The sequence below is a fragment of the Trachurus trachurus genome (genome assembly GCF_905171665.1).
Source record: "Trachurus trachurus genome assembly, chromosome: 21".
Lineage (NCBI taxonomy): Eukaryota > Metazoa > Chordata > Actinopteri > Carangiformes > Carangidae > Trachurus > Trachurus trachurus.
This window is the reverse complement of record NC_139899.1, coordinates 25,073,702-25,086,537: the sequence shown is the minus strand read 5'-3', so window position 1 is coordinate 25,086,537 and position 12,836 is coordinate 25,073,702. Positions and strand designations below refer to the sequence as shown.

General features: G+C 42.7%; 1 protein-coding gene across 2 annotated transcripts in view; it reads right to left on the bottom strand.

Annotated features, from left to right (window-relative positions):
* Window positions 1-12,836, bottom strand: part of LOC311004614 (radixin) — a 47,476-nt gene that overhangs the window by 30,661 nt on the left and 3,979 nt on the right. For both annotated transcript variants that reach the window (XM_083996739.1, XM_083996740.1), the window contains one exon: window positions 5,932-6,032. In XM_083996739.1, the coding sequence (XP_083852865.1) occupies window positions 5,932-5,943 (12 nt within the window). In that variant the 5' untranslated portion in view covers window positions 5,944-6,032. The remainder of the gene's footprint in view (window positions 1-5,931; window positions 6,033-12,836) is intronic.

The following is a 12,836-nucleotide window of genomic DNA, read 5'->3' as shown; positions in this document are numbered from 1 at the left end:
GCGATAAATCAATAATGTACGACGTCCCACCACATCTCACACCCTGGATTAACAGGGCCATGGTGCAAGATTATTCCCAACACAGTCTCCATTCAAGCAGAGAGATAAACTGATAAAATGAATATGCGTTAACACGTGCGCTTTAAAAAAAATTCTGCTATGTGAAATGTGCACAAACCCAGACCGACGCACATTCAGACACACACACACACACACACACACACTGCGCCGCTGGGGAAATGCTTACACTGACCACAACTTATGGGAAATCAATACATCTTTTAAAGGATTCCCAAGCCACTTGTAAACCCCCCCTCAGGTCGTGTGTGTTGTTGAATGAGTAGAATGAATTGTTCTGTATCTCTTCTCCTCCATGTTTGCCCCCCCCCCCCAAACCTTCTCTCTTTGTTCTTCCTCCTCTAAAAATCATTATTTGCCATTGTAAAGGGATCTGTCTGCAATTTACTATGACTCACACATATAATAGAAGATAACATACAATAAGTTTGCAAAAAGCTGCCAGGAAATACAGACAAATTCAGATTTTAAAACAGAAATGATCAGACAAAAAGAAGCATTTTAGCTTCAGAAATAATCTTCATCTGTGCTACCACACTTAAAAAGTGTGTGCCAGTGTAAATAGGAAGTAGATTTGTCTACTCCACAGTTGATCGATTACAGAAGTAATAGCAAGACGTTGAAGGTCGGTAACACCTGTAATTTGTTCACCGTGTTGTTTTCATCCAAGAGCCAATCAGGAAGCCAGTTCGGGGTCAATGTTTCCAGAAGTTTCTGTTTCTTTCCGTAACAGACTTAAATGCAACGTCGGACTTTTCAAACTAAAAGCAGGACCAGCAGCGTCTCCAGTTTAGAGGCTTAAAAACTGAGGACTTGGCAAAAACGATACGCTTAAACCCGACACATATTAGTGTGGATGTATCCAAAGACTTTGTCAGATCATTAAACGGTGACAAAAATCCTCCATTACTTTCCAACATAATTATTGGTGAAGTGACGTCAAACCACGTCGGTTTAAACCACATCATACAAGGTTTTATAATGGTTTCTCTACAGTCTTTGACTCGTTGACTTGTTGAGATCAGACAGCAAGTTTGACAGGCTTCCTACAGCTGTTGTGTGAAACAACAGGAAAAAAAACCAGGGAAGCCGAGTCAAAGACAGAAAGCTCTTGTGTTGTGCGACTCTGGTGGGCAGTGAACGAGGAATTACAACCGAGAACCTGAGAGTCGGAACCCAAATGCGATTAGATGACGGAGAACAAGGTCTCGTTTGTCATAAGTCTCTGAAGGTCTAAATAAAGGCACCGCTGCTTACAAACCATGAATTTGAGGGAAACCAGCCTCAACACCAAGATGACTGAAGACCTGAGGGCAGCAGGAAGTGTTGATGCTATAAAAAACAAACTGAAGACCCACTTTTTACTTTGGCTTTTAAATGAATTTCATATATTTACCACTATTTACTTATTCATATTCCACGGTGCTTCACTGAGTTTATTCTTTCATTATTTTCTAGACTGTTTTCCTTTCCATACCCTACCTTTATTCCCACCTATATTGTTTCTGTTTTTCCTCTCCTCTTTTAACATCTTATTATTCTAGCTTTCCTTTCTGCCTTCGTTTTTTATTTTATTATTAAAAATCCTACCTTTCATTAATGGATTTATTTGCCTTTTTTATTTTTATTTAATCTCCATCACTCTGTCTTACTTTTGAGTACTTGGTTCCTGTTATTGTTCTATTCTATAAAACACTTTGCCCACATTGTTTGTATGAATGGTGCTGTACTAATAAAGTCTGATTGATTTATTGATCACTACATACAGTATATATTGTATATATATCAACAGGAGACCACATTCTTTAAAGATGGAGGAAGAAAGAGTCTCTTCTACTTCAGTCCTGTCTGCTACACATGTTCTGAACAATAACTTGTGTAGCACAGTGACATGTTTCGTGATGATAAGATTGTTTTATTGTGTTTCCTCTTGTGAACTTGATTGAATCAGCTCCTGTTTGTATAAAACCCACCTTCTAGTCCCCCCCGACCCCCCGACACAGAGCCCCTTTTAAACAACCACCCCCCATTCTCAACAACATGAAAGAGGTGAATACCAGGGGAAACCCGTGTTGTGTTAGTGTTATGTGAGGTGCATGCACACACAAAAACACCATTAAAACACGGCCTTGGGGAGGGTGAAGGTCCAGACCAAGTTCACTTTTTAATGGCCGGCCTGAGGCCGACCAGTGTTCGCTCTGTCTCGCCTTTCAGGGGGTTAGACAACAACAACTGTGGCTTTCTAAGTAGCTCCACAAAACAAAGGCTCTTTATCGGTCTGGTGGAGGTTTACGAACCCCACCTGCAAAAATGTGTCTTTGTGTGTTTTCCGTCTCGTTCTTGTTGTTCGGCAACATTAGCGACGACGAGCTAATGGAGTCCGCCCCAGTTTATGTGCCGAATGAGTGGTTATCAAGCATGATGCCTGCAGGGGACACTGGGACTGAGCTTTTAATCCAATGTGACATTTCAGCATTTTCATGGCAAATAATAATAATAAAAAAAAAGAAACAACCAGCCTGGGAATGCACAGAGCTGCAGCAGCGAAAGGGCTGATGTGTTTACTGTCCAACTGCTGGGCTTAATGTCAAAGTATAGGCTGATGTAACCGGAGTGGGAGTTCCCCTCGAGGGCAGCTTGGGTGTCACTTTTCCGGGCTTGATATGAACAAAGTGCCTGTCATTCACTCCTCCCCCCCCCTCCCCTTAAAATCCTCCTTTATCCCTTTGTGCGCCTTTTTCTGTCTCCCCACGGTGGGTTTCAATAATCTGAGCTTTACTCGTTCTTCGTTCGTTCCAACTTTTCTTCCTCTCTTGTACATTTTTCCTTCCATCTGCCCATCCACATGGCTCTACCTCCTCTCTGCGGGCGCAGCGCTTCTCCAACTGTTCCTCTCTGATACAGTTTACTCACTTCTTTGTATCAGTGTTGCTCAAATCCAGTGCCGTGTAATTATCTGAGTTTTTAGAAGATTTACAGCAGGTCAACATTGATGATCATGCTCTTTTCCATCTCTATCTTCACCTCCTTCCATTCCTCTCGCTACTTTATTTTTTTCCCATCACATGTCCCTCGTCTCTTTCCAGGAAATTGGGCCTGGCCTAATTCCCCATTACTGAGATTGATGGAGCAGGGGCTCAGTACAATTGCTGGCTGGCTGTAGATAACGGTGTAAGCAGCCAGCATGTATTGTAAACACCCTGCGACAGCAAGCTTCCTATCCCCCGCTGTAGTTTTCACTGACCTCTAGCACGCTATTTATAGTAGACGACGTGAGTATTAGGTTTACAGCCAGGCCGTGATTTGCTTAAATAACAAAACTGAGGTTGTTCTAATGCTGCTTTGATTTTCTATTTCTCTCAACTGAGACTTTTATTATTTTAAATATTCACTGCATCTGAGATTCTTCCATCTCTGTCCACACAAAACGACTAAATAGTTCAGTTTGGAGCAAAGAAATAACTTGTATAGATCGATTTATGTTATTCTTGACATTGATATTGTTTTTTTCCTAAGGTGTTTGTATATGTTTTATACACATAATAACATGAGCATGAGCTGAAGTCGTTAAACAATTAGTAAAATTTCTGATATCAGTTTCTACACTGTAAAAAAAAACAAACAATAAACCACTGGTTCCAGATTTGAGAGTTAAAACTGCTTCAGTTTCAAAGAGCTGTGTGACTGAGCAGATTACTGGAGTTTACGCTCCGGCTTCCAAGGTTAAAATATAATAAAGGTAATATAATAAAAGGTCCAATCAGCTCCACAACCATCAGAGTTTAATCCTGTTATTTAAGCTGCACAGAAAACTCAGCCTCTGTGTGTGTGTGTGTGTGTGTGTGTGTGTGTGTGTGTGTGTGTGTGTGTGTGTGTGTGTGTGTGTGTGTGTGTGTGTGTGTGTGTGTGTGTGTGTGTGTGTGTGTGTGTGTGTTTGTGTCAGAGCAACATGAAAGCCTCCACTGTCCTCCGGTCCAAAAATAGAGCAGAGAAAGCCCTCTTTGTGTTGGCTCCTTTCAACAGACAGGACAATTCCACAAAGTGACCGACTGTTGTGTTTCTGTGGGACTGTGCGTGTGCGTGTTTTCCCAAAAAAAAACCCGGTGCACGTCTCCCGTCACAGATTACTTCTGACTGGGCAGAGCCGCCGCCGACGGGCAGAGCCGACGGCGGAGCCTGAGCAGGTACGAGCGGCTCCACCACCACAACGGTCTGGTCTCACGTGAAGCTTTAGGAAACCTGAACAGAACAATGGTTTATTTCTACATCTTTTCTTACCTATTTCTTATCAGGGGCTGAAACCCGTCCTGAACTCGCACTGCACTTCTCGTTCAAGCCAAAACAACCCTGAACCTCCCGAGTACTATTCAGTCAAGGCCGTACAGAGGGTATTGTTTGCAGGCGCAGTGGTTATTGTACCTGTCTTAACTGCACTGATGATCTGAGCTGCAATCAGTAAAGAGTGATTGTTGAAAGCTCCACTTCCTGTTGGCCTCCGTTTTTATGACGGGATTTCTGTCTTGACTTGAAAATAAAACACTTTAATTCAGATTTCTGCAGACTGGTGGCTCCTGATCGGTTTCTGCAGTTATAATCAGTGATAGATATTGTGTTTGAGTACACGTTGAACCACAAAACCCAAACTCACACTGCTTTGATTTCGCATTTCAAAAATGAAATTTGCCTCAGTTTGTACATTGTTCTCGAGCACAAAATCCTCATGCACATATGAGACTGTGTGGTTTGTTTCATTTCCTTTGTTTCCACCACAAAAAAAGCTTCTGCGCCAAAATTTAATCTCTTAATTTATTTTGTCTTGGCTTTCTGTGCTTGCAGAGAGGAGCCTTTTAATATCTTTTTTTAAGCTGCTGCCATTCATCTGAATATAGCTCTTGCAAGATTTGAATTACACTGAATTAAATGTGTGAACGTGTGAAGAAAAAAAAAAATTGTGGCGGGGTTGGAAAAGACTTGCAGGACTTCCTGTGGATGTATCTGAGCAGAGTCTTTTGGCAGCGACAGCAGTGAACAGTAACAAGCTGCTACTCAGCACAGAGACTGAAGATCAGACTAAAAACACAGCAAGATAAAAATATGACGGCTGTATTTGTCAGCAGCGGTGGTGGTCCACCATGATCTGTTAACTATATGACGATATCCACAATAAGAGCTGCAGAGACTGAGTGGCCATCCACATGAATACGGATTTAATGAATACGGGCAAGTATTTTATTGTTTCGGCGTTTAGTCAAGCTGTGTTTTTTGGGGGGGTATTTTTTGGAAATGGGTTCCAGAGAAAATCTGAAAACGTGTAGACGCCCAAAATAAATAAAGCCACCAGAGGTTACAGTCTATAGACGTAGCGTAACAACAACGGCCGACTACTGTCAGGTTCCTCGGACACTGCGGCGGAATCGTGCCCGTTAAATCATCACCGCTCATCATATCTGCACTGACAGTCAACATTTAATCGACTTATAATGTTTGGAGTTTGAATAAAGCGGGGAATTTTCCGTCTTCTTCTCTGTTTTTTGGCGTTCATCTGTGGCAGCGTTACAGCTCCACACAGGCCTGGAGTATGTACTACAGCGTTTTCAGTGGATGGGTGTGTACGCAGATATTTTTCAAAACGAATAAGAAAGATTAAGAATAAGAAAGAAAGTTTGTTTCAGGTGAAGCTCCGTTTTCGTGTAGAAACCAAAAGTAACTGTAACACCTCCCGTCCTGTGATCTGATGCTGAGGAATGCAGCAGCAGAGAGGTGGGAAAACTGTGTGTGGATTAAAACCCAGTGCGGTGAAGTGGGTAAAACTCAGAGCTGGTTCTGCAGATCGGCCTGTTAAATCTCACTTACTGGTTTGGGCATCTTTCTCCTCTCTCCGCCCGTCCCCGTTTGCTGAGAAACCAGAAAGAAGTCGTCCTCCGTCTTCCCGCCTCTCTTCAGGGCACCAGCGCCTGAGACAAAAACAACAACAGAAACAACAAAAACAAATACTTTAATGTCAACAGATATAAACGACACACACACCAGATGCTTCAGGCTGTTTGTCTCAACGATTCATCACGTTGTTTTTAAAATGTCACAGACAACACAGATCATAAAGCTCCAGAGGCCGAGACCGAGTCTTGTTCACACAGTGACATGAAGCAGAGAGAAGCAGCACATCTCACATGATTAATTAACCCACTAATCAATGCTTTCTGAACTGCTATCCACTGTTCTGGTTTCTTTTTTCTCTCAGTATTTGCAGTGCGGTGGCTTGGACGTTTCCCCACTTGGAAAAACAACTGAGCCAATCAAAGCTTTGTAGGCCAGACTGAGAACAAAACCACCTCGGCCACCGTGGAGCTGCCGTCCCACAGTCCAGACTGTTCTCATCTGTGGTTCCCTGACGGTGGAACAAGCTACTGTACTGTATGCTGCTGCGTCTTTGCTTCACATCTTTACTTTGTTTCAGTGCAATTATCGAATAGAAACAGACGAAGTAGAAGCACACGACCACGCTTTTCTACTAGTGTGTCGTCCCTTTGCATAAAAACGTCATTTCCCAGAACCAGAACAACAAAAAGGCCACAAAATGGAAATAAACCTGATTGATGAGGTTGTAAAAGCTGTGCAGGTGAGAGAGACAACGCATCTTTATTTAAACATATTAATTAAATCAACATTAGAAACGTTGAGCTAACTCCTCTTGGCAACCGCAGCCAACTCTTGACAGGTTTATACCGACTTTAAAAAATGATGCTTATCGATGAGGATGAAGCGTACAGTACGTACGCGCGGCCAAACAGAAGCCTGCGAACGAGAGCATGATGTCAGACTGAATAATGAGGTGTCAGCCCTAAATCCCTTCACCGATTAAACCTCTAGTTGAGTTAGACTTGACGAGCTTCAGCGAGAGGAGCGAATTTAACTTAACTGAACTCAGCTGAATCCAGTAGAGAAATTCCTCTCTGCCCACAATTGAAGCTGCTGTGCAGACTCAATCAAAGAAACACACACACACACACACACACATTGAGAAAACACCCATGTTAACAGCTGCTTGGCCACAGCTGAAAATTCTCCAGAGTCCAGATTGGCAGAAGTGTCTCTTGGACTTTCACCAGGATGAAAACTCAACGCGCTGAGAGACGGTTCAGGATGAAATGAGAATGACAGAGAAGAAGGAAGAGGGTGAACTGGGCAAGTTAACCAAGAGAGGGGAAAAAAAGAGAACTCCCAAAAATAGAGACAGAAATCATAGAGAGAGAAAAAGGGAAAAAAAAACCCACACAGAACTTCCTCTGTTCTACTTTTGTTTGCGATGCCATTTACGTGATCGGTCTGCGAGGTGACCGTTGACTTTTTGCTGTTTGTGTGTGTGTGAGCTTATCTGGAGCTGCCCATCAGATTAATGACCGCAGTGTAGAAACAGAGCGGGCAGTTGGTCGATGTCCCATAGGTACTGTAGGTGCCAGATCTTTGTGATGTGTCAGTCCAGAAATAGACCTTTCTCAAGTGTCAGTGCAGGGAAATTAAACCGGTCGTCCGAGAGCAGAAACTAAATGAAACCTGAAGTTCAAGATCTTGAGTCTTAATTCATGCACGAAAGCGTTTGTGAAAAAAGTTCAGCAGCATATTATTTAACCATAAAGTTCAGTGGTTTGACCTGAATTGTTGGTAAAAAAAAATGTGGTAAATTCTAGGTCATAGAAAATAAGGGTTTTGATATAAAAATGAAAAACAGACTTTTCTCATACGGTTCTCAAAATGGTTTGTGTTGGTGTTGAATAATTTAGCGACTTGTTCAAAATTATGAAAATAAATCACAGGTTTTGTTGGCCTTTGTCGAACATGCTCTCGATAAAGTGGCTTCTTTTATGAGGAAACAAGGAACCGTTCATTCAAACCAACACGTCCATGTGTTGTCACAGTCCCAATAATCACATTAATCTGGCTTTACCCCGATTAAAACCTCATTAACACTCTGTGTGTAAACTTACTAAATAACCGACGACACTGCTGCTGCAGACGTTTCTGCTACAAATCAACAAAAAGCAAATAACACACTATTATTATCACCACATTTCTATTTCTACTATAATCCCACTCCAGACAGGGGAAAAGGGGGGTTTCTACATATATTAAATGTGCATTGAATATTCTTGAGGCAAAGTGCCAAATGTTCTAATCACATCAGAGAGCATTATGAATCTGCTTAGGAGAAAAAAAATGTGGCCTAATTCAGTCTTAATTCTCTCTTTGACTTTATCCTTCAGGAAATTCACTTTGATGTGCCACATAACTGTAGGGCATGTCCTGCAAATCAATGCACAGCTCGCTGAGACCTCCCATCACCCCCACCACCACCACCGCTGGGTCAAATCCTTGAGGTAGACGAGGCCTGGGAATCCGTCTTTGTTCAGAGTCTGCAGCAGCGGTAAAGAGACCGGCCTCCTTCTAATGGCACAAAGCAGCTTAACTAACCCGGGATTGTTGTAATATTACGATATGATACTAAACATCAGCCTCGGTTGTAATTGCTCCACCTCTTATTCCAGCGACTTCTTGCAACCTGGAGAGATAAAAGACACCATACACAGGTTCCTGAATGTGGCGCTGGCAGCCAGTTTAATGCCAGCCACGCATACGGGGTCAAGGCACCGAAGGAAACTCGGTTAAACGCGTAAAATCTAAAGCAGGTCGACTTAATAAATCTGCATAATACGCAGCCTGTGATGGGGAGTTTATCAGCTGGGCGTCTCTGTGTCATTTTCTCCTTTTCTTCTGCTGTGTCTTTTCCATTTCGACTTAACAATGGTGGGAGACGACGGTGAGTGAGCGACCAGCAGAGCAGAGCAGAGCAGAGCAGAGCGCTGACGGACCGAGAGAGGGACGCACATAAGAATTCACAGCTTGACGTGACCCATTTACCTGCAGCCAGGAGATAGGTGAAGACGCTGAATACTAAAATAATGAACGGATTTATAACGGCTTCACTGCTTTTCTTCAGAAAAAAACTGGAGAGTATGACCCTGGCTGCACTGAACTGAAAGGTTTTTTTAATTTATTCTGGATAAAATGCATCTTTCACCTCCTCCTGTCTCTGGTTCATCAGAGGCTTCGATCAATAACATCTACTCTGTTCTCCGTTCTGCAAGGTGAAAGAGATTAGCATCTACAAAACGTAATAGAATTTAACGCTGCAGGACCATGTGACCCTCAGGCCTGCACACACACACACAGTCAAACGCACACACACAGTCAAACGCACACACACACACACACCTGAGTGTATGCTATGGCGGAAAGCATCTGGAGCTTTCCAAATGAACACAGGTCTGCTCTGTTTAGCAGCCCACTACCTTGTAAACCTGGATAAGCCCTCAGGGTGCGCGTGTGTGTGTGTGTGTACGTGTGTGAGTGTGTGTGTGTGTGCATGTGAGTGTGTGTGTGTGTCCCTTCACTCTGTGAAACCAGAGTCGTTCCCGAGTGGATACAGCTTCCAGGTCACCACTGGTGTAGAGAGAAACTCTGTGAGCACTGTTTCGTCTCACTCACTTTCTCTTTCCTCTTCCCTTCAATAACTCACTTTCGTCTTCAGCTACTATTGTGATTTCTCTTATCTATCAAAACTGTGAGGGAATTAACACAAAGCACAAACTAATTCAATTTTCTGCAGCGGTCAAAACAATAGAAAATATTTTGTGACTCTTAAAAGGTAAAATAAAACATAAATATTTTCCATCTTACGGTATATCTTATGTTGAAAATTGGTTGCTTGTCTATGATGTTCCTGGTCTGTTAGCAGTAGCCACTTTGCATTAGTGCCAATTAAGTTGTGTTAGTGATCAGCAAAATCCACGAGTGTCTCTTAACAAATCCTATTTCCTTTCAGCTTGGAACTGGTTCTGATCCAGAACCAGCTCCTGTTACGCGTCCTGAGTCATGACTTCATGTTCGATGCCGCTGCTTCTCCTTCTGCTGCAAATTAGATTCTGAAGGAGACTTTTTTCCCCCTCTACTTCTCTCTCTAACTCGGCCTGTCATCCTTAATTTTGACGTATTTGACTTTTCCTTACTTGCTTTACTTTGTGGATTTTTTATCACGACATAAATGAATAATTTGTGTCTTTTCTTGTGATGTAGTTTTTCCAAGATTTGAGCGCACGTTAGTGAACGCCTCCTGACACAGTGAGAGCTCGGTGGCAGTTTGAGGTTTAGCTGCTGATGTGCTTGTAGATGTGTGTGTCTGTGTGTGCAATGCATTGTGTATGTTTTCGTCTGTTCCCTTGGGTCCAGATATCAACACAAAGAAGATCTTTCCTATAGAAAATAATGAAGCTCCCTGATAAACAGTGGAGGAACATTTCAGTTATTGTGTTTTTTCTGTTATTACGTGTCTTTGCAGAGGCGACAACATCTCCTGCTATAACTGCCACACACACACACAAACTCTCCCACACACACACACACTCTCACTCCAACAGCTGCTATAACAGAAGGAAACTGTACCAACTGCTCCGCTCCACAACAAGGCTTCGCTTGTACAACAGAGGAGGAAAGTAATTTGTCATCCAGCGCGAGGAGGCAGTCAGCGTTTGTCAAACAGCACAAATGGCCTGTCCAGGGTGTGACCCCGTGAAACCACAAACATAAACACAACTGCTGATGTTGCCACTTAAAGGACCATTTGTGTGGTTTTGAAAAACCAGTTGAGTGAATCATTCGTTCTGACAGCTTACTTTACCGACTACAGTTTTTAAGTCAGATTTTTTTTCTTTTTACCTTCCAGGAGCTCGACACACTCGCTTCTTTTCAATGTCATCCAATCACAACCGCATTTGTTTTGTCTTTAAGTATCTTCATTTCGCAGTTGAAATTAGGGCTGTCCTAAATGATTAGTTTTCTCCATCAACCATTTTTTTGATTAGTCGATTAGTCAAACGATTAATTTTTCAACTAATCTAGTGATTATTTTTTTGATTGACGATTATTAATTTACATAAACACTGTGGTACGCCATCTCCGTTTGGCTTCTCTTTAAAATATTTCCACACTTCTGACGTCTTCAACCACTTTTTTGGCTGTTTCGTGGTGCCACTACTGCCTTCTTCTCCGTCTGAAAAGCTCGGACCTGGAGCCTCAACCATTTTTGTTCCACTTCTGTTTGTGAACGTTAACGTCTGCTGTTCGTGTTTGAGTAAATTGCGTAATCGACAACAACTCAACGGTATGTTGTACGTGTCGACGTATTTACATCACCGATGTAATCGATTAAGTCGATTAATCGGGACAGCCCTAGTTGACATAGTGTTATAACAATGGAGGGTGCTACGATTCCTTCAAGTTGGTGCATTCAAGAGCTGAAGTGAAGGTCTGACAACAGAGCCTCCCCCTTCAGCTGCCACACAGCGCTGTGTTCAGGGGCTGTGATGTTGGGGAAACTCAACAGGGAATACAGGCATCTACAAACCAGACATGAGTGTAGTGAAAACATGTCACATTTTTTGACAGTTAGCCGTAGTGAAAGATGTATGAGAGCTGAGCCCAGAGTGGAGCACAGTTTTAACAGAACAACAGCACGTCAAACTTAGACAGCTGCTGCCACTGGATGATCTGAGCTCGATATTCCACATACAGTAGGCAAAGAGGTAGACCTGCAAACTAGTACCAGTTTTATAAGGAAATATCGGGCGTCAGTGGATATAATCAGGATACAATCTAGTATCATCTTAATGAGGAGGAAAGGAAGCTGATGCTGAAACAGGAAGCTGGGCTTTGGATGGAGGAGACGAGGCGGACGGTACAAAGGCCCGAATGAAACCCTGTCTGTTTAATAAGTGAACTTGAAACCTCTGATTATAGTATGGATCTCATCGCCTATGTTTACATGAATGGAGCCTGATAATAGTATATATAATATTGTACATTCATCTTTTCTGCCAGCAGCCTCTGTTGCAGACTGTTGGCCGATCTCATCACCTCGGAGTGGTTTCTCACAGGAGAACATGTTGGCAGAGACGAGAGGAGAGAGCACTTCCCTCCTGTGTTGTCAGAGCCAAAATATCCCTCCACTGCTGGCACCTGCTCCGAGCACGAGGACACGGACGATGCCGAATCCCCTGATAGTATAACTCTCACACAAACCAGCACCTCTTGATGTTGGATATCAAGGAGCCAACCTGCACTGATGAGCTTTAGCTGCAGAACAGTGATAATGACTTTGATCTAACGTGTAGTAGCAGACTTAGACTAGCCTCCGTGTTGTTACTCTCACTCAGGGAACCACAGACGTCAAGGTTTCCTCAGCCTCCTTGTGCCAACTGCATCGTCAAGTTGACAAAGTTTTCTATCGCACTTAGCCACAATGTGTTGGTCAGAAATGTGGTTTGCCTCATAGAGCACCATCTGTCCAATCAGGACGACTCGTAGGCGGGACATCTGTTCTGCTAACCAATCTCACACATGTATATCAGTGCTGAGGTCCTACGAGCACAATTACTGTGACTGTGAGTGACAAACATATTAATAATGTCACTTAAATCACTGGTATGATCATTTAAATAGTGTTTTATTTTAAGAAACACACTGCTGGCTGTAAGTAGAGACTCCTTTACAGTGTCACCTCAGAATATGTTGAACTTGCAGACTGGAAATAAGCTCATAAGAAGAGGAAAATTAGATTATTACAAAAGAAATATACTGAATATATATACACACGAGTTCAACTGAAGGCCAATCGAGGGTAAATAAGGTCACGTACGGCGCTAACG